Source organism: Anabrus simplex, chromosome 1 (genome assembly GCF_040414725.1).
Source record: "Anabrus simplex isolate iqAnaSimp1 chromosome 1, ASM4041472v1, whole genome shotgun sequence".
Classification (NCBI taxonomy): Eukaryota; Metazoa; Arthropoda; class Insecta; order Orthoptera; family Tettigoniidae; genus Anabrus; species Anabrus simplex.
The window spans coordinates 1,219,640,530-1,219,667,404 of record NC_090265.1 but is presented as its reverse complement, the minus strand read 5'-3'; the positions used below and the strand labels follow the sequence as shown (position 1 = coordinate 1,219,667,404).

Genomic DNA, 26,875 nt, shown 5'->3' with positions numbered 1-26,875 from the left:
GCCGGGAATCAAACCCGGACTGCCTTGGTAAGAAGCAAGCAGTGATGCCACTGGGCTCGTTTCTATTACTCCCCACTCTATCCGGTTCTTACTGCGGGTCAGGGTGTGTAGCAGATTTGGCATTCTTTTACGGCTGGATGCTTTTCTTGACGCCAACTATTAGAGGAGAAATGCTACGTGTTAATGTGGTGGTGGTGGTGGTGGTGGTGGTGGTGATTATTGTTTTAAGAGGAAGCACAACTAGGTGACCATCCTTTATTTAACAGTAATCAGGGAGAAAAATGGAAGGGATCCGACACTGCGAAAAAGGAAGATAGCGAAAGACAAGAGCCACGAAGGGCGTGAAAACGAACGACTCTCTAGGCCTAGAAAGTTCTAATCCCGTCGGGGTTGGAATAGAACAAGATTTGACCAAGGAAAGTCGGATAGCATAGATGAAAGTGAGGAGCCTGGCACAAGTAAGTGGAAGCAGTGCTAGGACTCAACTCAGTGCCCCGAGGTCACTAAAACCCACGCTCCCAAGTTGAGAGCCCCTTACGACACGCAGGGAATACCGTGGGTGTAATTCTACCGCCCCCCTCCACAGGGGAATGTGGAGTTAGATAACTTTCTTCTTTAGCATGACTTTCCTCTGGTTCATCGATTTTCTGGTACTACTGGTACGTAACATACTGGTTTATCATAGTACTCCACGCATTTGATTCCTACTCTGTGGCACTGATTGGAATGAGCAGTGTGCACACTTAAAGGAATAATGGCAGAGGATTGTTCACGGCTGTCTGCGGCCTCGTCATTCCAGGTCGGGAACTTTGGACTGTTAGATCGGCAGCATAGTACTGTTAAAAGTGAGAAAATATGCGGTTTTCTATTTTATCGAGTATTTCATAATTATGATAGTATTGCTTGTAACTACAACATTTCTGTTGACTTCATTGTAATGACCTATGATGATTTCACTTGGCAAAACCACAAAGACAGTCTCTGATGATGTAAAAAGACAGGTAGAAAGTGAGTGTCTGCCATTATCATCAAACTGCCTAACTCCACTGACTGGCGGCAGTAGGTAAGTGGGCCTACCATCATAATGAAAACTTACCAAGTTGATTGTGACTGACGGTAGGCAAGAGGACCTGCCATTACAATTTTCTGACCAAGTCTTCACATGCGAAAATACGTATGGTGACTTGCCCGTCGCTTTTCTGAGTAACTTTAAGAGCTATGCAGTTTAATATAATCTTATTCACAACGTGTAGAGTATTTAACATAGAATTCTAAATACAATGTAGAATTACATAGCGAAGCACGGGTACATTAGCTAGTCGTATCTAAATTTGTATCAGAATCTAATTACGCTGTACCGGGGACTCCGAAATTAAGTTTGAATCCCTTTCAGAAAACAATCGATAATGTTTGGTAACAAAACACACGAGTAGCGTTGCGAAAATGTTGCAAATCTTGGGTTAGGAAGACTTAGAAGTAAGAAGACGAGCTGCTCGACTAAGCGGGATGTTCCGAGCTGTCAGCGGTGAGATGGCGTAGAATGACATTAGTAGACGAATAAGTTTGAGTGGTGTTTTTAAAAGTAGGAAAGATCACAATATGAAGATAAAGTTAGAATTCAAGACGTCATATTGCAGCAAATATTTGTTTATAGGACGAGGAGTTAAGGATTGGAATAATTTACCAAGGGAGATGTTCAATAAATTTCCTACCGGGCGAGTTGGCCGTGCGGTTAGGAGCGCGCAGCTGTGAGCTGGCATCCGGAAGAAAGTGGGTTCGAATCCCACTGTCGGCAGCCCTGAAGATGGTTTTCCGTGGTTTCCCATTTTCACATCAGGCAAATGCTGGTGCTGTACTTTAATTAAGGACAAGGCCGCTTCCTTCCCAGTCCTAGCCCTTTCCTCTCCCATCGTCGCCTATAATATATATAATTTCGTATGGCTATTTCTAGCCGAGTGCAGCCCTTGTAAGACAGACCCTCCGATGAGGGTGGGCGGCATCTGCCATATGTAGGGAACTGCGTGTTATTGTGGTGGAGGATAGTGTAATGTGTGGTGTGTGAGTTGCAGGGATGTTGGAGACAGCACAAACACCCAGCCCCCGGGCCATTAGAATTAACCAATGAAGATTAAAATCCCCGACCCGGCCGGGAATCGAACCCGGGACCCTCTGAACCGAAGGCCAATACGCTGACCATTCAGCCAACGAGTCGGACATCCTCGCCTTAAGACCTGTCTGTGTCGGTGCGACGTTATAGCACTAGCAAAAAAAAAAAAAAGTCCTAATTCTCTGAAATTATTTACGACTTAGGCCTACTTACTTATCGTGTCCTATTAGTGCCGGGAGTGTCCGAGGACGTGTTCGGCTTGCCTGGTGCAGGTCTTTCTACCTGACACACATGGGAGGGCTGCGCGTCTGGATGTGAGATTATGATAATGAGGTAGGGAAAGATGAAACCCGGTGTCGGCACGTAGCCTACTCCTCTCGAATAATACCAAGGGGTCTGCTCAATGCTTTACGTCCCCATCCGACGGCCGAATCACCATCAACAGCATCATATTCCTTCACTTCATTTGAACACTGCGAAGAGGTTTGGATTTGAATCCAGGCTTTTGGTACGCAATCTAGTGATTACAAATTGTATACACCAACTTTCCTACCCTGCCGGCCTACATTCTCATAGTGATTTTTTTTTTTCATCCGGGCTAAGTGGCTCGACGGCTCAGACGGTTGAGATGCTGGTCTTCCGACTCCAACTTGGCAGGTTCGATCCTGGCTCAGTCTGGTGGTATTTGAAGGTGCTCAAATACGTCAGCTTTGTGTCGGTGGATTTACTGGCACGTAAAATAAGTCCTGCGGGACTAAATTCCGGCACCTCGGCGTCTCCTTAAACCATAAAAGTAGTTACTGGGACGTAAAGCCAGCAACATTACCATATTTTTCTTTCTTTATTTTAGAAAATACCAAGTTAGCTACTTTTTTTGCAACTGACTTTACGTCGCACCGACACAGATAGGTCTTACGGCGACGATGGGACAGGAAAGGGCTAGGACTGGGAAGGAAGCGACCGTGGCCTTAATTAAGGTACAGCCCCAGCATTTGCCTGGTGTGAAAATGGGAAACCACGGAAAACCATCTTCAGGGCTGCTGACAGTGGGGTTCGAACCCACTATCTCCCGAATACTGGATACTGGCCGCATTTAAGCGACTGCAGCTATCGAGCTCGGTAAGTTAGCTACTGATACGCAATCTGCCACTTGGTGACAGCCCTTAATGCAGATCAGTTGTAAGTGATTGATGGGTCGCATGCGGCACGATGCATATCCGCTCGGTCGCTATTGGCACGATAATGGCCGGGTCGCATCCGGCACGGTCGCATCTGGCACGTAACCTTCCTATCGTATTGTATCGTCGCTGTGTCGATGCGACGAAAAGCAGATTTGAAACGAACAGGGCAGAATAACTTTTAGGAGCTTAATACAAAATTTCGATGCTTTCGAGGAAAAAGAAAGGTAGGAACGTAAGAACATCTGGACAAAGGATAGGAGGAAAAAACGCAGTGAAATAATGAAGCAGTATTGGGAAACAAGAAAAGAAGCAGGAAATGAATACAGCGGGTTATTTTACGTGGTCCTAAGATTGCCAAAATCGAGAAAAGAACAGAAACATTATCCATTATTACATATAATTTTCAAGCCCAGATAATGCTGTACTGAAGTCTTATAATAACTAAAGATATTCTATGAGTAATAATATTTTTTGCTATTTGCTTTTACGTCACACCGACACAGATAAGACTTATGGCAACGATGCGACAGGAAAGGCCTAGGAATGAGTAGGAAGTGGCCGTGGCCTTAATTAAGGTACAGCCCCAGAACTTGCCTGGTGTGAAAATGGGAAACCACGGAAAAACATATTCAGGGCTTCCGACAGTGGGATTAGAAACCACTATCTCCCGGATGCGAACTCACAGCTGCGCGCCCCTAACCGCACGGCCAACTCGCCCGGTGAGTAATGATACATTTCATCCAGTTTGACATATCATAGTCACATAAAAACTAATGATAGTCTCAGTTTAATCCAAATTTTCTGTGCCAATATTTTCAAAACTGACACTCTCTCCCTAACCCACGTACTACGGCTCAGTCACAGAGGACATTTTCCTCTTAATGTACGAATACGCAAACAGAACCCAACGATTTGGAGTTCCAGATTCAAAAATACTTTAAACTGATAATTTAAAAAAGAATATTACTAAAGTATTGTGACCTGCCATTCAACAAGTGCTAGTCTAGATTCCAAGAGCGCCAATGCAAATGAATATCAGGCATCTATTTTCTTTACTCGACTCAGCATCCTATAAATTTCCTCTGCTAGAAGAATAAGCACAATATAAAGTAGCACAATATTTTATCACGTGAATAAAGTTTCTCCAATACAATAATTCAAAACTGAGCTATAACTGTCTACAAAATATACAGCTCCTCAACAATAAAGAATAGAAGAAAAACAATTAAAAATCAGATAATACCAAACTATAATTGTCGAGTAGGCCTAACACTAGTATCAACTATTTGGTCAGTAATCTATTCTCCAATGTGTAACGGTAAAATTATTTCTTTTCAGTTCTGGCATATCAGTAGAGCTTGTAGATATTAAAGTAGAGAAATATGTCATATTGGGCATTCCCTGTCCATTCCATTATTTTCCTTGCTTCACTCATTCAAATGTCTTCACACAGATTTTCGCATCCTTTTTGTCAAAGCAACTGCAAACTCATTTCCATTTGGTCTACCAGAAGCGGAAACCTACTGCAAAGCCATGAGGTTATATATTTGAGGGCACTCCTCGTATAGACCTAACTATTTTCAAGCCTATTCCAGAAAATATTTGCTGCTCAACACAATGTCCATAGGACCATACGATGATGAATTTTCAAAAGCACGCAGTCTATTATGTAAGCTGCTGGAGACCTATACATATCACAGTTAGTTCCATAGTAATTCAGATCTTTTACTAAAGATTTCTCTACAGGCAGTTTTATCAATATCAAAGAGTCAGAATCAAACCTGCCAACTGGTACTCAGAAGGCAGGCTCTTTTACCATTTGAGTCAATCACCCCAGCAAAAAATCATCTTGAGAGTAGGAGTCACATTTTTCTAACTTTAGTCGTCAATAACATTCCCTTATAAGAGATGACATCCTTTAAACTTGTTGATAAATACTTATATGAACTACATGCAATTATACTTACAACAAAAATAAGATAAAAATCACAAATCAAAATGTGTTCAGGTGTTCAGTAACAATGCTTTAGAAGTTCAATGTGCTATCAGATGAACTCATCAGTGTACAAAGAACAAACAAAAGAAAAGGAACAATTTAAGGTGAAACACTCCACAGTGCCTTCCTCTGCTGTGTTGTGACAAATACATTCTACTCCTTTGAGTGGAATGGAATGTGTCAATGGGCCAGCTATATTTACAGGGTAGCCAAAGATTTATGATTTCTGTGAATATTTTTTTTTAGTTCAAAGAAATTTACGTTATAGTGTAGGAGAGCGTTGAATTCGTTAAGCAAATGGCATCCCTACAATGCGGTATGATAAGGTCCATTTTCCTTTATACATTAGCAATGGAAAATGAAGGGAACAAAAATTATTCTGATGAGCTGCATATAAATACGTGGCTGGGAGGCATGACCAGTCTTAATTAATATAATGGGTAGCAATAGCATTGGGACATACAAGGTTTTAAAAGAAAGCTAACGATATGATGAAGTGCATGGATAACAGTTTAAGGGGCTAAACGAAATGAGAGTGAAAAAGTTAAAGATTAATTATTACAGAAGAGTACATTTTCACAATTTAAAGGAACGATAATACTACAATAACAACAATAAGTTATTGTTCCCATATAGGTATGCAGAGTGCAGAACTCAGATGATTGGGAAAAGGTGGTGGTGGTGGTGGTGATTATTGTTTTAAGAGGAAGTACAACTGGGCAACCATCCTCTATATAACACTAATCAGAGAGAAAAATGGAAGGGACCCGACACTTCGAAAAATGAAGATATCAGCCAAAGGAAGACAAGGGCCACGAAGGGCGTGAAAATGAAAGACTCCCTAGCCCTCGCAAACCTAATAGCGTCAGGGTCAGAAAAGAACAAGAGTTGACCAAGAGAGGTCGGATAGGATAGATGAAAGTGAGGAGCCTGGCATAAGTAAGTGGAAGCAATGCCAGGACTCAGCAAAGGGCCCCGTGGTTGCCAACCCACGCTCCAAAGTTCAGAGCCAGGAAAGAAAATAGATACCAGTATGTGGTCTCTACTAATGACATTGTTGCCTATCTAGGACATCAAGAACAAAATGAATGAAAAGGATTAGAAAATATTCATATTATCAGGTTTACTGGAGTGGTCTGACACCAGTGTTTGAGTACAGTTGGTAAATAAAAAAAAATCATTATCTGAGTATTGGCTGGCAGGGTAGAAGAGGTGGTGGTAAACAATTTCTTATCACTAGATTGCGTGCCAAAAGCCTGGATTCAATTACAAACCTCTCTGAAGTGTGCATTTGAAGTAAGGGCATATAGGCCCTGTTGAAGGTGATCCGTCGTCGGATGGAGACGTAAAACATTGAACAGAACCTCTGGTGCTATTCGACAGAACGCTATGTGCCGGCATCGTGTTTCACCCGTACCCTTTCTACAATCAGATATCACGTCATTCATTTAATTCCATGGTACTATAACTCCTTCGATGAGGTTGACGACAGTAAGGGTATCTGGTCTTAAAAACTCCCTCCGAAGACTCATCTCACTTTATGCCCGACCCCGTACAGAAACGGGATAAGGGATGAAGTTGATAACATCAGAACACCGAACCACTCTGTCAAACGTGAGCAGCAGCCAAACACGTTGTTATGATTGACGACCATAACCTATTCAATCAATGTCATCGAGGAATTTTCATCTGTGGTCATCATACCACAGTGATATTGGACATTAGCATGAATATTATCTATAATTAGCATATTATGTAGTTTTCTTTACTCACCTCTGTCAAATTTCTTCCCTTCAGGATCAATATCCTTCACATTGAATATATCTTCAAAAAGCACACCCGCCATGGTTAAACGGAACTTACTATCGGATGCAAAATAAAAGCTCTCTTTTACAAAGTCCTAAGTAATAATATCATATAAAAATAAGACCATATTATATTTACAGTATAATCATTCATTCAAAATATTTACTTTGAAGTAATATTAGCATATTAATACTTGTTATCTTTATGAGTACTGTGTTCAGCATGACTTGGAAGTAAAGTGCAATCATGGCGACTCTTCCACCCAGAAAAAATTCAACACCAACAAAAATACATAAACAGCACTTATCTCCATTGCAAATTTTATTACAGATGGGCTTTCCGAAACACAGAGCGTAAGAATACTTTTTTAAAGCTTTTTCAGAAGTAATAAAATTTTGCAACAACCATGTTGTCATTTTTAACCTCAAACTGTAGGTAGTTCTGTCAAAATGTGTATGTTATAACTTTCACCTGGCAACCACTTTTACTTCAGAATATCGCCGCTACTTTGATAAATACCTGTGCGATGAACTTATTATAAAAATTACTATGAATTTAAATTTCAAAACCATACAGGTACTGAAAATGGGATTTATGTTTCAGAGAAAAAGCATTGGCAGCAACAGGACACAGAAGCGTTCAGCTTGCTTCCGACTGGTTATTAGCGCATGTAAATGATCCTGCATTGGATGACAACTCCCCTCGCGAATATATATTATATGCATGCCCAACAGGCTCATTCTTCGATCAGCTTCAAAGATTTTGGGATAAGTCCCATGCACAGTGTGGGTGGAATGGAGCTCACAACTATATGCCCCATATTACATTGGTATCATTTTTCAAGGTAGGTATTGAATATAATTGGATGTAAAAGAATATACAGTGACTCGCATAATTATTCGGACAGACATGATTTATTATAGTTTCCTTTGCATTAGTGGTTTCAGTAATAATAAAGCACTCATATAAATTAGATACAAGTTTCTGTATGGAATATAAAAGTTAAACATCTATCATTCTTCTAATGAACACGTTCAATGAGAATATAATCATTAAAAACAAAATCAAAATCAAAACGAATGTTGCACAGAATTATTCAGACACTTGCCGTTTTACTTATGGTCCTAAAGGTTCAGCACTTAACTTGGGGGCCTTTTTAATTTTTATGATGGTATAACACTCTTCCCTCACAGAAAAAAAGTTCTTGCGGTAGATGTCAATCCTATCTTCCTCCCGGAATCTTGTGATAATATCAGAGACTGTACTTTTCTTCATTTGTAACATTTCAGCAATTTTAATTTCATTTTAATTACTTCCCTGAGCATTTAACTTGGGTGCCTTTTTAATTTTTGTGATGGTATAACACTCTTCCCTCACAGAAAAAAGTTCTTGGACGTCCCGTATGCGGTAGATGTCAATCCTATCTTCCTCCCGGAATCTTGTGATAATATCAGAGACTGTACTCTTCTTCATTTGTAACATTTCAGCAATTTTAATTTCATTTTAATTACTTCCCTGAGTCGACTTGGCATGCTCTCCACTAATTTCCAGATGTAATCGGGAGATATCTTCTGCCACTCTTCTTGAAGTCCATTTTTCAGTTATTCTCTAGATGTGATTGTTGTTTTCCTTATTTCTTTATCCAGTTTGTCCCAAAGATTCTCAATCCCATTCAAGTCTGGTGATTGAGGGGGAGGATGAAGCACCTTTGCGCAATTAAACAATAACCACATCCTTACATTCCAGGCCATATGCTTTGGGTCGTTATCTTGATAAAACTTAAAATGTTCACCAATCCCCATCTTTTCGGCACTCTTTTTCATATTGTCCTTCAGTATTTTAAGGCATTGAAATTGGTCCATTTTACCCTCAATAAAAACCAATTCATCAACTCCATTCACTGACATGCACCCCCACACCATTACCTGTCCACCACCATGCTTCACAGTTGCTTTCTGATTTTTCTCGTGAAGCTCAGTATTAGGACGCTGCCAAACTGTTATCCTCCCATCAGATTGAAATATGTTAAATTTACTCTTATCAGCAAATGTAACGTAATTCCACCACTAATTGTCTTCTTTAACATGCTCTTTGCAGAGGTGCCAACTATTACGGATTATCCGTAATTATTACGGGTTTCTCCACAAGTTTACGGTATTACGGTCTAATGGGAAATTATTACGGAAAAGCTACATTGTCACGAAAAAAATAATTTCTACGGGAAAAAGGAAAAAAAAATATCGTTTCGAGGGTTACTGCTCAATCCTCCTCGTTTCATTGCTTGTGAGTTGGCAACAATATTTCAGTCATCACTTCAGTTTGCTACCCGTGAGCGTTGTGAAATTCATTGTAAATGAAGGAGCTGTACTCTGCTCTTCTCCACTATAAAATGTAATGTATTATTCCAGGATTAAGTGTACTTGACAGTAAGTCTCCCACATAATGAGTTTTCAGTGTTAATAGGAAAAAACTAAAGGAATTAAGGCCTACATTAAGAACATCTGCACTGAACTCGCTTATTGATCAGAAGACGAAAATGTCATCACAGGGGGAAGGACGCAGCTAGAAAACCCACATTAAGTAGCTGCTGTTTGCAAAAAACTATCTATTAAGAATGTCTTATGACAGAACTGACTGATAATGTGCAACTTTTACTGTGTAATATGATATAACTTAGAATAGATTTTTGTCGGGAGGGAAGAAGGGGTGATTTCGATTTGACTCGAAAACTTTGATGGTAGGTGGGTATTACTGAAGAGCCCATTCAAAGGTTGGCACCTCTGTCTTTGCAAACAGCGTCTTCTTTAACATGCTTTTTGCAAACAGCATTCTCTTTCTTCGATTTACTTGATTTATGAAGGGCTTCCTTCTTGCAATATGGCCGTGAAAGTTACTTCTTCTGAGCACTCCCGTGTTGTTTATGGATGCACCTTCTTTCCGGTGTCTGCAGCAATCTCCGTAGCGAGTTTTGGAGCACTTAACTTAGGTGCCTTTTTAATTTTTCTGATGGTATAACACTCTTCCCTCACAGAAAAAAGTTCTTGGACGTCCCGTATGTGGTAGATGTCAATCCTATCTTCCTTCCGGAATCTTGTGATAATATCAGAGACTGTACTTTTCTTCATTTATAACATTTCAGCAATTTTACGACAACTTTTACATTTAGCACGGTGAAAAGTTACTAGCTGCCACTGTTCGATTGTGCTCTCCCTTCCTCTGCGGCCCATTTTCACCTACGTTGTACACAGCACTCTAACACACTGAATGTTTATGTTCACACTGTCCGTGGCTCTTTTACATACGACCTCTGCACAGCAACTGACTTTTGTCCGAATAATTTTGTTGAAGCACGTTAACTGCGTTCTGAGGTTCCGTGGTCACTGGTTCTCTCCTGTTTTCTAAAAGTACTCATTTGAACGTCGTGTTGAATCTGTCAAACTGGGTTCTGTCAGAAACTAGTTTGCGTGTAGGATATTTTTTCTGAAATACAGGGCCAGTGTGTAGCAAAGACTATAATTACTAACATGTCCGAATAATTATGTGAGTCACTGTAGATTCCATGAGCTGTACTGAATGAACATAAACTGTTGGCTTAAACTTAAAAAGAAAAAAATGCTGAGAATATACCAAAGGAAACTGGAAATAGAAAGCACTTGATATTCATGTCGGGTTCAAATAGTTTAAATTAAATGTAGTGTTAAGTGCATTTCATTACTGTGGCCTGTAAATTCAAATATGTTATCAGTTATTATCAATGATAAACATCACGCAGTGAATTCATCCATATATTTTGAAGATTGTTTGATAAGAAGTTTCAGATAAAAATATGAGACTGGAGCTGGATAATTTAGTAATCAGTGTTCTTTGTGGAAGGTACTAACTATTGTAAAGAGTCTATCATCAGTTATTTTCTCAGTGACTGGTATAAAACAACAACTCTCCATTCATTTGGTATAGCTCCTTCATGCAAACAATAATCCTTAAATAAGTAGGCCTACTTCAAATGTGGTACTATATTCCAACCCATTGTCTTTAGTATATCCCCAAAAATCTTATCAATTCCAGTTGCTTTTCTAGTTTTCAAATATTGTATCTTACTGTAAATGTCATTGTCATCATAGGTAAAAATCAACAGTTCAGAAAATGAGTTAAAACCGGTACCACAAATAAACTATGTTGTAAAATAACAATCTTGTACAACATATATTGTAGATATGATACTGTATAGGCTTTTGGGCTTATGCCGTGTCAAGAAAATAAGGTGCCCTCAGGTCCAGGTAAAAATCCCTGACCTGCCCGGGAATTGAACCCGGGGCCTCCGGGTAAGATGCACGCGCGCTACCCCTACAGCACGGGGCCGGCTCTTGTGACATCATGCTACCCAAATATTAAAAAATTTTCACTCCTTCAAAAGGTTCATTTCCTATTTTTATTGGTCCCCTGGATTTTCTGTAACCTCTCGTCATGATCAGAGTCTTGCTTTTCGCAGTACTAATCTTCATTTTAAAATTTCCTCATTCCGTAAATCAACTTGTGTCTGTACTTCCTCTTCATTATCTCCCCAAACTACAATGTCATCAGCAAAGAGCATAGACTTTACTTGCTCACTTATCATCTTCTCTTTGACATTATGTAGAATTCTATCCTCGATGATAAAGAAGAGTAAGGGAGACAATACACTTCCCTGTTTTAAGCCTGTTCTCAAGTCTGAAGCATTCAGTTTGACCCACTTTGGTTCTAACACAACTTTTGCAATTTTGATACAGTGCTATTACCATCTGCATTGTTTCATTCCCAATCTGTGCCTCTGTCAATGTTTTCTATACCAAATGCCTTAGGACACTCTCATATGCCTTTTCAGTATCTAGAAACGTTACTACCGTATCCTTTCCATACTACCAATACCTTTCCATCATTTGCCGCAATGTAAATATTGGGTCAAATGTTCACCTGCCTCTTGTGAATCATACTGGTGTTCTGACAATTTTCCCTCTACTCTGTCTCCTATTTGTTTATCCAGTTCTTTCAAGGATCTTAGCTGTATGAAATATCAGTGTCACCCCTCTTTAATTTTCACATTGCTTCCTGTCTTCTTTCTTGAAAATTGGTATAGTGACCCCTTTTGTCCACTCTTTTGGAACAGCTTTTCCCTCCATATCATTCTGAAGAGTCTGTACAACCACTGTAGACCAACTGCTCCTGCTGCTTTATCATTTCAATGGCGACCTCGTCAATTCCAGCTGCCTTGCCTTGTTTCATTCTTTTAGTGGCCCACTCAATCTCTACCATGGGACACCTCGTTTTCCTTATCTTCCATCTGCACTAAATCGGGTTCTTCGATTTCTCCTTGTACCGAGGTATTTTGCATGTTGTAAAGCTGTTCACAGTATTTTTCCCACCTCTGCAATATATCCTGCTTCTGTGTCATCACTTCCTCATGTTCATTTTTAATGAAGTTAGCTCCTTCACCTGGGTTTTTCTTCTTTTTTACCGACTGGAATATGATCTTTTTGCTTCTGGTTGTATCTTCTTGCAAAGATTCAGTGAATTTTTGTCAGCATTTCTTTTTCTCTTCTTGAACCACCTTGTAGCACTCCTTCTTGCAGTGCCTGTGTTCTGTTTTGCATTCTGTTATTCTGTTTCTCAGCCCTCTTTTCCAAGCTTGTTTCTTCTGTTTAACTATAACTTTTACCCTGTCATTCCACCAGGGCATTTCTTGATCTTTCTTCCTTACGGATACTCATCTGCAGGTCTTTTCTCCAGACTCCACCATGACTGTTTTAAAGTACGCCCATTTTTCTTTGACCCTTCCGACATCTTCCTTAGGTATACTTGTTTTAGTGTGTTTCTGGAACTCTTCATTTATTTCCTTCTCCTGCAATTTCCACACCCTTAGCTTTCTCTGCCTAATCTCAGTCATCTTTTGTATTTTTCCCATCTTTAACTTAGCTATCACAGCTCTGTGATCTCCTTCAAAAGATTCACTTGGGAGGGCTGTTACATCTACCAACATTTTCCTGTTACCTTTCTTGACCAAAATGTAATCTATCAGAGTTTTGATTTTGTTATCCCAACTATATCTTGTTATCTTCTGACTGTTTTTCTTTCGAAACCATGTGTTACCAATGATCAGCTCATTTCTTCTACAAAAGTCTACCAAAATATCACCAGCCTTGTTTCTCTTCCCATATCCAAATGGTCCTATAATCTCTTCATCTCCTTTTTTTTTTTTTCCTGACCTACTTGAGCATTCATGTCTCCTATGATCATGACTTGTTTGTCCTGTATATGGCCTTCCAGATATTCAAGGTATTTCTGTAGATCCATATCTGTATTTCCTGTTTATGGAGCCTACTCTTGAATTATATCTGTAACAACAGTTTCAGGTCTCAATCTGACCTTAATAACCTGCTATTTATGTTTACCACCAATTCTAGGTATTCCTTTAGGTCGTTTCTAATTATGAGACCTACACCATTTTTGGCTTCTCTTCCTCCAGTATAGTATAAGGTGTATCCTTTCTTTAGTTTCCTCTCACCTTTTCCTTTTAATTTGGTCTCACTGCTTCCCAGCAATGCTATATCTTTGTCAACCATAAAATCTACAATTTCTTCCACTTTACCTGTTAATGACACTAAATTGATGGTCGCTATCTTGATGTATTTGTTTACCAGTCGCCCATTTCTCACATTTCTCCCAGCACCACAAGAAATGCACGTCGCTTGTGGGGAATGCCCTAGCATTTTGCACGTCGCTTGTGGGGAACGCCCTAGCATTTTGCACGTCGCTTGTGGGAAACGTCCTTTGCATTTTCCGAGGTTTCAGTACACTTGTCATTATATAGGCTTTTATTACGATGGGTTCGCCACTCCCAGAGGCATTTTAGAGCTACTGCCAGCTGAAACTAGTAGGCTGCTCCTAACATGGAGAACAGACGCCCTTTGTAGCCGCTCTTCTGGAGTACAGATGCTACAGTTGATATGGGGTTTCAGTGGCATTTCCTCTACTGAGGGCCCATTTCCCTTCTATAAGGACTCCTCCGCCCTTAGCCGTTGGTCCTTATAGTGGGTCAGGCTATATACCGTCGCCTAACGCTCGGCGTGGAGACACTGGCTGTATGGTTTACTCCATTACCATAGCAGATTTAACTGGCCAGACTATTTCAGACTAATATGGGGCAAAACCTGGTCTGAATAATTGAAAGTCTCATTTATTTATAGAAATATTTCCTAAAATAGTTTTCTCAAGCAATAATAAGGGATATGATACTGTATTACATCGTAGGTTATGATCTTCTTTCCGTGTTGACGTTTAACCAAACTCTACATTATTGTATTACATTATATATACTATGTCTGTAATGGTTAAATAAATCTACGTTTTTGTAATTGTTGTTGTTGTTGTTATCTGAAATACTGCAGAGTATAGTACATTTAATATATAAGCAACTAATATTATCATAGGACAGTGCGATTAAACAAATAGAAGCTACAATATTCAAAGGTATATCAAACAGGTTTGATAATGCACCGTGTCATAAAAATTGACAAGTCTGTATTGGAACTTCATAGACTACATTTAGAATGGTACTTAATCAGTTATTTGCTGTTCTCATCTGTATCTAATTGCAGTGGCCCAATGTAGCCAGAGAGGTACCACTGCCTGATGTTGAAGCCATGGCAATGTTGTTATCCCTCTTTTCTGCTCTGTTCTTTTATCATTTGCTTTTTTAAAAATATCTTTTTGTGTAAGAATACTTTTGGTAGTGTGGATTAATGTCAGTAGTGAAGGTTTTCTGTAGTTGCATAATCTCTGAGATCAAAGAGCATATGCTTTGCTGTTGGTTTCTTTTAATTTAGTTGAAGATATGGATGGAGGGAAAGTATTATTATTATTATTATTATTATTATTATTATTATTATTATTATTATTATTATTATTATTATTATTATTATTATTATTATTCCCCCCCCCCATCCACAAACCTAGTCCCGTTTTCTCTATGGAGTCGGGTATAAAGTGAGATGAACCTCGAGCCTTCATAGTGATTTTTACAATCGGATGCCATTCCTGACATCAACTGACATCAGCCTCATCAGTGGAGTTAATGAGTTGAAATTAATGACGTGATATATGATAGTAGGAAGGGGGGAGAATGAAACCCGGTGCTGGCACGTAACCTGCTCTTGTCAAATAGCACGAAGGGGGTCTGCTCAAGGCTTAACATCTCCATCCGATGGACAAATCTCCATCAACAGCGTCACATGCCCTCCCTACATATGAACACTGAGTAGAGGTTTGGGATGGAATCCAGGCGAATCCAGTGATCAGAAATTTTATACCACCACCTCTCCTACCCTGCCGGTCAACATTCTGATTATGAACAGTTTTCGACCAACGGGGCTCCAAACCGGCTACCCACGGTGTCAGACCATATAAACGTGATGCCTTAACAATCATGACCACCAGGTGGGCTACAATTATAACACTAAATAACAGTTACACATTTTTGAAAGTCTTTTTTTGCAGCCCAGAATCGCTGCATTCTTTCCGTGTCAGCCTGCCGTCTTTTCATCGTCCATCCACTGTTCTGATTTTGTTCTTCACGGAAGCTTTTTAAGTTGTTGATATGTAACTGCTACTGTGCTCGGTTTGAGGTATCCTCTTGCCTTTGTCCAGCCTTGTTGAAGATCGTCCTCACCTCCTGGAACCATTTGTCAGAAACTTTAGGCCTACTATCAAGTATCTGAAAGATTTGTTTCATCAATCGCACTCTGAAGAGGTGTCCATAGAATTTCAGTCTTCTTTTCCTAATAGTCTCCATCAGTCATTCATTTTTCCGATACAGTTCTTCATGTTTCCTTAACCTATGTTGTCCATTTACAATTTTTGGACCCATTATCTTCTTGCAAAGGATTTTTCTCTCAATCTTCTCACTGTCTCTTAGACCAGCCTTCCCAGTCATTCAGAGGCACTCACCAGCATATAAACACTCCCTTTTTAATCACAGCATTGTAGTGTCTGATATTTGCTTGTAATGAGATTGCTTTCGTCTTATAAAGGTTTTAAGTTCTACAAAAAGCAGTAACCATCTTTTCTTGCCTGCTATTGTTGGCTTCCCTTTCACATATTTTCTTTTGAACAATCTCACCAAGGTATCTGAAGCTCTCAACAATTTCAATCCTACCATACCTTGTCTTTAAGTGATGGGGTGCAGCTTTAATGTTTGTCATGAACTTTGTATTTTCGAAGGAAATCTAGACCCCTGCTTTTCCTGCTTGTTTTTCAAGTAGATTGATCTGTTCTGTAGCTGTGTCTGTGTTTCAGGGCAAGATTGCTAGGTCATCAGCAAATGCTAGGCAATTGATCTTGACATTGCTCTTTGATCCTCCAATGTGTACTTTGTTTAATAAACCTTCCTTGGAAAGTTGTTCTTCTCATTCACAGATAATTTTCTCTAACACACCCTGTGTGACTCCAGTTTTAATTTCAAACAATTTAAAAATTTCTCACGTGAATTATATTTTTGAGAGAGTGTGTTAAGGTCTCTCTGACGATGTCTGTTGTTTTCAAGTTCTCTCCAAATTCTGCTAAGATATTAAGTAGTACTTCCTGGTCAACTGAATCCTACGCTTTTTTGAAATCTGCAAAGATTACTAGTATATCCTTTGAGATGTAATTTTCCAGTACTCATTTCAGACTCCATATCTCTTCAACGCATGATCTTCCTTTCCTAAATCCCCTTTGGTATTCACCAAGTTGGTGATCTGTCTGTCCCACTAGCCTATTCTGAAGTGCTTTAGAGAGTACTTTATATGTTTCTGGTAAAATGAAAATACCACGGTAATTGTTGACTTCAGTTATTTCACCTCTCTTGTATAGAGGGTGAATCATTGCCATTTTCCAATCATCAGGTATCTTCTCCGTTTCCCAAACTTTTGCCATTTCTAGGCATAATAATTTGATCGTGCTTTCACCACCACTTTTGATCATCTCTGCTGTTATTGTGTCTTCTCTGGATGTTTTATTGTTTTTTCACTTCGCAACTATCTTCAGAATTTCTTCCCAATTTGGTGGAACTGAATCATTGTTTCTTTGTTTTGAAGACACCCTTGGCCATTTATCCGTGGATCTTTGCTGTTAGTCAGTTTATTGAAATTATTATTATTATTATTATTATTATTATTATTATTATTATTATTATTATTATTATTATTATTATTATTATTATTATTATTATTATTATTATTATTATTATTGTTGTTGTTGTTGTTGTTGTTGTTGTTTCTTGTTGTTGTTAATAATAATAATAATAATAATAATAATTTTTTTGCTCATTTTTCAGGCACCAGATGAATGTGCCCAGCAGTTAGCTCGGACTTTGAAGCATGTTGTGGAATTACAGAGAGTGAACCTTAGCGAGCCTCTTAAGTTGGAAACGTACATTTCACAGAACTTTATGGGATTCTTTGTTGCTGAAGAACATGCAGATATACTGAAGAGAATAGCTATGCAGTATGTAAAAGAAGTTTCTAATGCAAGTGAGTGCATTTAGACATATTTTTTTCTTTTTTTATTCCATATAGCCTGTCACTCAACACTGATTGTCATGAAACTATATTATCTTACCTAAAAAGTATACTAGACTAATACTTGTTGTCTGTATAACCATAATTCAGTATTTTCAATATTTATGTAGAAGTAGACTACATTTCAAATCATAGAGATAAAATAATCTTTTATGCAGCATTTGCAGGGGACTGTGATAATTATATACAGTACATCTATATACATTGGATGTTGGTATGTTTGAAGCTAATAGACTCAAAAACTACTGGACCGATTTCGCTGAAATTTTCACAATTTGTTCTTATTACATCTGAGAGGGATTATGAAGTGGTTTGAACGAAATCTGATTGGAAGTTCGGCACTAAGGGGTGAAAAGTAAAATAGGGGAAGATAAGCAAACTGCAAGACAAGTCCGATCAGCGGGTTGCCTACCCAACAGTATGTGAAGATGATGTGTTCCTTAAAACTTATTTCTGCTTTTATCAAATAGTGTGGGCTCAGGATACCCCTCCCAGCCCAAGGGAAGAGGATGAAATGTAAAAGTAATCGAAAACGACCAATATTAGTGTCGTATATGCTGAGGTAAATAAATGTACACAGGCAGGACAACGTCTGTTGGGTTTTGCTAGTACAGTATATACATCTTCATTATTGACTGTTATGCCTTTCATAATTCAGTCTGCAAGCCTGTGTACAGTCAAATGTCAGTATAACAAAATGCTAGGGTCTGTGAAATTATTTTTGTTGTATTGAAATTTCATTCAACTGAACATACACAACAACTAACCATTCTAGACATGAAATTGTACACGTACACAAGCATACACAACAATATACAAATTATACAAGTACAAATATACTTATTTACTTAGGCATACCTTATCAGAAATCTTGAATTTCATATTGAGTGTATTATAACTCTACTCTTTCATTTAGAGAAAAAAAATCTGTCATTTTCTTTTGCACTGAACATTTTACGGTGGACTCTTCTAGGTAATCATCAATGATAAGACTTACACACTTTATCTCTTATAAGGAACATTATTCTGTTTATTTAGAAAAATGCTGTAATTCACTAAGAAACACTTATAAGCTTCGGCAAGAAACAGGATTTTTCTTTCACTTTCACCAGCACTAGTACCATCGTCACCTTCACAATTTTCACTTGCATCCCTATCTTCCTTTTCTTGCATCTCGCTGTAAATTATGTGCTATTCTGTAATTTTGTTTTCCACAATCACTCCTCTGTTCATGTTAGTAAACTTATCTATGGTTACATTTGCAGGGGTGGAATTTTTTCCAAATTTCTGAGTCCAGTTCTTCTATGACATCAACAGGTTTATTGTTTCCTTAATTCATTCTCGATCACAGATGAAATCCCTGACTTACGCCAACAATTCATTATCAGTATCGAAGGCGAGCTTCTCCATGCTGTTGTGAATATTTCCATACCTTCTAGAAAGGTTATGTTTGTACTCCCTTTAACAGGGAGTCTTCTGAGAATTCACCGAGTTAATTGTGACCAACAATGCACTTTGATTGTATGGATTATCCCCTGATTGAGAGGCTGCAGTATAGATGTACAGTTACATGATAACTTCATCACTTCACCAAACTCCATCTGCCTTGGAATATTGTAAAGGGAAGAGCAATTGTCTACTAGAAGTGAGGTGAAGTGAGTTCGAACCCCACTGTCGGCAGCCCTGAAGATGGTTTTCTGCTATACCTTAATTAAGACCCTGGCCAATTCCTTCCCACTCGTAGTCCTTTCCTGTACCATTGTCGCCATAAGATCTATCTGTGTCGGTGTGACATAAAGCAACTTGTAAGAAAAAAAAAAAGTCAACAACAATTTTTGTGTACAGGCTTTTTTTTTTCTTTTTTCAGTCCAAACAGTCACAAGTGATAAGTTTCCGCAGTCATCCATTGGACGATTCCCTCTCTAAAATGATGTAACAATCTGGTGCTGCCTTTGAAGTCAGTGACATTTAAATGCAAAAGATCTAGCTTGAGCACGAACCATGCATAAACAACTTTGTCAATTTCCTCATAGTCTCCGGCTCTCATTCTCTTTCATTGCGGACCAACAGCATCAGATTCAACATTCTCCTCTGTTTTATGGTCCTTAATGAATTTTGAAAGTGTAGATGCGCTGATGGAATATTTCTTTCCAACGTCAGACTTCTTGTAACCTTCGTCAACTTCTCCTAAAAATTTAAATTTCTCCTTTATTGAGAACTGTTTGTATTTTTTCTTCCCTGTTGAGTTAACTGACATACATGACCTAAGGATACAAATTGTACTGTGTGCACAGAACATACTCTCTGCATACTGAAATTAGCAACGAAGGGCCTACAATTCGAGAGCTCTTATCCATGTTAACTGTAGATGAGATGACTGTCTACAATCTAGTTTTACATAATAGGATCAGTCATCGTTGTCCCTACAAATATAACAACAAAACAGTTTTGCTTATTGTGCAAGACCACAAGCAATACCCTCGTCTGGAAATACAGTACTGTACATATACACTTGGTTAACTTTCAAAAAGTAAATGTTGACTAAATCCTCCTGTTCATAACAATACATTTCACCTATTAATATGCTATTTCTAAATGATTGAACAAGAGGATTTAGTAAACATTTACTTTGTGAAAGTGTGAATGTGAATACAAAATGAAATTTGTATCATGTAACAGTTGGTTAAAGTAATTCCATGCTGTAACTCTCTCTGGACCCCCCCATCAACAGTAAATGATTGATAGTAGACTGTAGATGATATCGGAAATAATGGGATATTTTGAAACCAGAAAAGGGCACGCTTTCGCTGTATTCATCGACTGTACAAGGATGTTTGATGGGATCAACCGGTGCTCGGTTCGCCCGGAAGGACGTGGATTCGAATCCCCGTCAGGAAGTCGTAAAATTTAAGAAACGAGATTTCCATTTCTGGAGGTGCATATGGCCCTGAGGTTCCCTCAGCCTACACCAAAAATGAGTACCAGGTTAATTCCTGGGGGCAAAGGCGGCCGGGCATAGAGCTAACCACTCTACCCCATCACGTGCCGAGGTTACCAATGGTGGAAGCGTTTACCTTCCACTCCTCCAAGGGCCTTCATGGCCTGTACGGAGGTGACTTTGCTTTGCTATCATCATAGAGAAGCTCGAAGCTGCTTTAGGACCTGAAGATCATTTCCACCAGTTAATAATCAACATCATTGAAGGGAATGTAATAAACATCAGTGATGGTCTTCTTCAGTCAAAAGACATCATACAAACGAATGGCATACTACAAGGTAACCCCCTGAGCCCCATGATGTGTAATATGATCACACATGATGTAGTACAAAAAGATAGTAACTGGAGATGTGAATATGTTCTTATATGCAGATGATGTAGTTAAATTGAGCAACAGCAAGAGCTCATTACAGGAATCTCTTAATAGACTAGTGGAATGGTCTCATAAAAATTATATGCATATAAACCAGAGTAAGACGAAGGTTATAAAGTTCCGGAAAGGAGGGAAACGCTCCTCAACGGATATATTTACCTGCAGAAACCAAACAATTGAAATAGTCAAATCTTTCAAATATTTAGGGGTGTCTCTACCACTCACTGGATCCACTTTCACAAGGCACATTGAAGATATAACTGTGACTGCGATAAAGGCTGCAATGGAGATTCACAATCTCAAATGCCTTTCACTAAAAATAGCAATGTCATTATTCAAGCTGAAAGTTGCACAAGTAGCATCGTATGCAATTGAGATAACATGGCCGTACCTTTCATACAGAAATCTAAAAAATTTGGACAGAACTAAAGCCGGATACATAAAAAGAGCACTCTGTATCTCAAAGTTTTCACCAAATTGACTTGTATACCAGCTAGAAGACTTGATGACAACTTATAACCTGACACCAACCCCAGCTACCAAAAGGTTCATGGACCAATGACTCCAGAAAACTGCAGAAATAGATCTATAATTCTTTAATACTCCTGCCATGAACAATGATGAATGGAAATGAGCTAATTTTGAGCTACGTTACCTCTATACAAGAATAGCAATTCATGGTTTTCATCACCGTATTTGTAATAAGAAAGGTTTTCACCAGGTATCCAACGACTGTATTTGTGAAATCTGCGGTTCGCATTGTTCACTCTACCACTTGTTCGGCAGCACACAAAGAACACTTCCTCTTTCTCATTATGCTAAAGGTGAAACCTTGTATTGACAGTGAATTTCTATGTTTTTAAAATCGTATGTACACATTGTGTTTAATATTAAATATTATTATTAATTGCTAATACATTCCATTCATATTGGCTGCTTCCCACATCTTCACATTCCTTGTAAGAATACTGTAATGGCGCTTTCAGACAGTGGCTGTGCCTTTATGCAGCTTATGATTCACAATACACAGTAACTGGAGATGTAAAAAAAAAAAAAAAATTAAAAATATTGTTCAACCTTTATGTTCTAATGAAATCCTTGTCCTATCAGTGTATGAAAGTATTTGACATTGTGCCTTATGGAACTGTAGATGGGGGTTATGATTTATTTTCATTCAACTGAAAAATTTGTTCAACTGTTATTGATTGCGTTGACATTTGACTGCACACACACACTCTCTCCTCTCTCTCTCTCTCTCTCTCTCTCTCTCTCTCTCTCTCTCTCTCATAATTTTCCAGATATTTCTAGGGTCACTGGAGCCAGGTTTTGGCCAGGGTTTTAAGGCCACATACTCTTCCTGGCACCGCATGAGTTTTCAGGTGAAAATTCCAACCCACGATCGACTGGGATTCCAACCTGGGCTGTCCGGGCAGAATGCCAGCAGCTAACCTCTGCACTAAGGTTGACCCCCAAGTTGCACTGTAAAATTACATATTGGTATTCAGAAATCTTACTTAAAATGATCTTGGTAAAATCATCCTACAATGACATGTGTTAAGGCTCATAAGCATGCTTCCTTAATATACTAATGGAACCTTTGAGCGCTATTATGGCAAGTATGTTTATGAATGCTTTAGAGTAACCAAAATGAAGCTGTATGACTGGAATGCTATATTCAAGCAATTTGGTCTCAAGATAAGCAAGTCCAAAACAACAGTATTGTCTGTTAGTTGACAGAACATCCATACTAACATCACTCTACATGGAACCAAGTTGGAACACGTCCATCAGTTCTGTTATCTTGGCAGTGTAGTAACAACACACAGCTGACCATCTGCAGAAATCACTAGTAGAGTCCAGAATGGAGCACAGTTTTATCATCTTTTGAGAAAACTCCTTTGGGATAAGCAAGTTCCATTAAGATCAAAATTAGTACTCTACAAGAGCTTTTTTTGTACCGGTTACAACATACAGTCAAAAAATCTGCATCCAAACCAACAGAAATATCAGAAAACTATAAGCAGTGGAAATGAGGTTCTTAAGAACTAGGATTCAGGAAACAAGGAGGAACAAAATAAGAAACTATGAGAGATGCCATCATGTCCAACACATCCACAAGAAATAAAGAAGAGATGGAAGGAGTCTTTTCATAAATTGCTGAATGTGAGAAATTGTGCACCGGGTGAGTTGGCCGTGCGGTTAGAGGTGCGCAGCTATGAGCTTGCATCCGAGAGAAAGTAGGTTTGAATCCCACTGTCAGCAGCCCTGAAGATGGTTTTCTGCGGTTTCCCATTTGCACACCAGGCAAATACTGGGGCTGTACCTTAATTAAGGCCATGGCAGCTTCCTTCCAACTCCTGGGCCTTTCCTATCCCATCGTCGCCATAAGACCTATCTGTGTCAGTGCGACGTAAAACCACTAGCAAAAAAAATAAATAAATAAAATAATTGCAGAGGAGATGGGAATAATACAGTGTGATGACTCAAACAGTAGAAAATGATATAACAATGTTATAGGTGGAATTAGCAGTCCGTAAAATGAAAATAGGGAAGGCACCAAGGACGGATGAAATTAGTGTGGAAATTATACTGCTGGACCTATTGTACTACAATGGGTATACATACATTAAAGTGCATATGGAAACAGAAACATGTCTCAGAGGACTGGGGAAAGGGAATAATAATATCCGTATTTACAAAAAGGGACCAAAAAATGTGCAGTGATGAGCCCAACTTAGCACACTGGGGCAAAACGCTGGCGACCAGGAATGAGTTAGCTGGAAAATTTATAATGGCCAATAATGGACCTTTTATATTGGTATTATTAACTGTAGAAGAATCGCACACTTATCAGAAGTGGTCAAAATAATGGGAAGAATATTAGACAAGAGTATGAGAAGGTAGGTAGAAGGAGAGTTGCAAAAGGAAGAGTATGGCTTTAGAAGTGGAAGATCTACAATGGATCATATCTTCAGCATGAAGCAATTAATTGAAAAGAATTAGGAATATGGAAAGTATCTGAGCACGATCCATGACATTCCTAGATCTAACAAAAGAGACTAGGTATACAAATTGTAGAAATAGTGCAAGCAGTGTACAAAAACTGTGTCAGCAGTGTTCAGACTTGGTTGGGAAAACAGAATGGTTTAGAAACTAAAATGAATTAAGACAGGGGAATGTGCTATCACCTCTTTTGTTTCTAATGGGCTGGACTGAGTGGCTCAGATGGTTGAAGCACTGGCTTTCTGACCGCAATTTGGCAGGTTCGATCCTAGCTCAGTCCGATGGTATTTGAGGGTGCTCAAATATGTTGGCCTCTTGTCGGTAGATTTACTGGCATGTAAAATAACTCCTGCAGGACAAACTTCCGACACCTCATTGTCTCTGAAAACCATAAAAGTAGTTAGTGGGATGTAAAGCAATTATTATTATTATTATTATTATTATTATTATTATTATTATTATTATTATTATTATTATTATTATTATTATTATTATTATTATTATTATTATTATTATTATTATTATTATTATTATTATTATTATTATTATTATTATTATTATTATTATTATTATTATTATTATTATTATTATTATTATTATTATTATTATTATTATTATTATTATTATTATTATTATTATTATTATTATTATTATTATTATTATTATTATTATTATTATTATTATTATTATTATTATTATTATTATTATTATTATTATTATTATTATTATTATTATTATTATTATTATTATTATTATTATTATTATTATTATTATTATTATTATTATTATTATTATTATTATTATTATTATTATTAATGATGATGGATGAAATTGTAAAGGATGCAAAGGAAGCATATGAGAGTAGGGAGATAAAATATATTAAGTACTCATATTGACTTACGTGGCTGAGAACTGAGAGAAGAGTAGAATTCAAGCCAGTAAAATGAAATACCTAAGAAGTATGATAGAAAGGACGAGTTAGTGAGGTGTTAGTATGGCTGGATAAGATGAAATGAAAAGTGATATACAAATAGTGATGCCTTTCTTACCAAGTATATTTTTAAAATTGCAAGAGAATGTTTGTGTTATTTCTGTAAAACAGTTCCAATTATTACTAATTTTTTGAGTAACTAAAGTTCTTTTCGGTTTAAAGAAGACCAATTAAGGGATATACAGTATTTCTTCTTCTTCCATTTCCTTTTCCAGATTCTCTCTGGGTAGGGTAGTGTACTAAAGCCCTCCACCTTACTCGATCTTTCCACCACTCCTCATCTAGTACTTCATTGCTATCGACTCCTCTATTTGCAATACATTTCACAACAGAACTCCTCCATCTCGTTCTAGGCTGTGCCCTAGGCCTCTTTGCAGTCTCTGTATCCATGAATGTTCTCTTTGGTATTCTCTCTCCTGACATTCTCATCATGTGTCCAAACCATTTTAGCTTTACTATATCAATCTCTTCTTGAAGTTTACACACTCCCACACTTCTCCTTATTTCCTTATTTCATATTTTATCTCCTCTTGTCTTTCCCTGTATGCTCCTCAAGAACCTCATTTCAGCTGCTTGTATCTTACTTTGGTTCTGCTTAGTCAACATCCAGGCTGCTGAAGCATAGGTCAGTATAGGTTTATAATAGGACGAGTATAAAACCTTCTTGCACTTCATTGGCACATCTTTGTTCCATACAATGTCTCTCACACACTGGTAGAAACTTGCAGACTACTGTATTCTTAAATCAATTTCTCCATCCAAATTTCCATCTTGTGACATCATGCTACTCAAATATTTAAAAATTTTCACTACTTCAAGAGGTTCATTTCCTATTTTTATCGGTCCCCTGGATTTTTTGTTACCTCTTGTTACGATCAAAGTCTTGCTTTTTGCAGTACTAATCTTCATTCCAAAATTTCTTATATCCTGATCCATAAATCAACTTGTGTCTGTACTTCCTCTTCATTATCTCCCCAAACTACAATGTCATCAGCAAAAAGCATAGACTTTACTTGCTCACCAATCATCTTCTCCTTGACATTATGTAGAATTCTATCCTTGATGATAACAAAGAGTAAGGGAGACAATACACTTCCCTGTCTTAAGCCTGTCTCAACTCCGAACCATTCAGTTTGACCCACTTTGGTTGTAACAGCTTTTGCAATTTTGATACAGTGCTATTACCATCTGCATTGTTTCATTCCCAATCTGTGCCTCTGTCAATGTTTTCTATACCAAAAAAATAAAAAAATAAAAAAATATATATATACAGTTGAACCTTTCTTCTGCGGACACCATCGGTTCCGTATAAAAATGTCCATTAAGAGAGCTGTCCACTGAAACAAGGTTGTAAAAATTAATCAAACATTTTAATGTCAAGGAACATCCACCTTAAATATAAGCATATATTTTTATTCTGATTATTCTAAATCATTTCTAACTAAATATTTGCCTGGGAGATATTAGAAGTTATTTTCCAGCCTTTGCAAAATTACAGCTTCGGGAAGTACATACATACATACATTATCATTATAGACTGTTATGCCTTTCAGCGTTCAGTCTGCAAGCCTCTGTGAATTTACTAAACGTCGCCACAATCCTCGAATTGCAACTAGTGTTGTGGCCTCATTTAGTTCTATACCTCTTATCTTTAAATCGTTAGAAACCGAGTCTAACCATCGTCGTCTTGGTCTACCTCTACTTCTCTTACCCTCCATAGCAGAGTCCATTATTCTCCTAGGTAACCTATCCTCCTCCATTCGCCTCACATGACCCCACCACCGAAGCCGGTTTATGCGTACAGCTTCATCCATCGAGTTCATTCCTAAAT

General features: G+C 38.1%; 2 protein-coding genes across 3 annotated transcripts in view; one reads left to right on the top strand and one right to left on the bottom strand.

The window, feature by feature from the left end:
* The window catches only part of Polr2H (DNA-directed RNA polymerases I, II, and III subunit Rpb8), a 750,482-nt gene extending 743,336 nt beyond the window's left edge, over positions 1 to 7,146 (bottom strand). The window contains exon 1 of the mRNA XM_067137576.2: positions 7,058 to 7,146. Coding sequence (XP_066993677.1) covers positions 7,058 to 7,130 — 73 coding nt within the window. The 5' untranslated portion in view covers positions 7,131 to 7,146. The remainder of the gene's footprint in view (positions 1 to 7,057) is intronic.
* Positions 7,147 to 7,329: 183 nt separating this feature from the next.
* Positions 7,330 to 26,875, top strand: part of Epp (Ecdysteroid phosphate phosphatase) — a 158,943-nt gene continuing 139,397 nt past the window's right edge. For both annotated transcript variants that reach the window (XM_067137574.2, XM_067137575.2), the window contains exons 1-3: positions 7,330 to 7,443; positions 7,694 to 7,934; positions 17,436 to 17,631. In XM_067137574.2, coding sequence (XP_066993675.2) covers positions 7,337 to 7,443; positions 7,694 to 7,934; positions 17,436 to 17,631 — 544 coding nt within the window. In that variant the 5' untranslated portion in view covers positions 7,330 to 7,336. The remainder of the gene's footprint in view (positions 7,444 to 7,693; positions 7,935 to 17,435; positions 17,632 to 26,875) is intronic.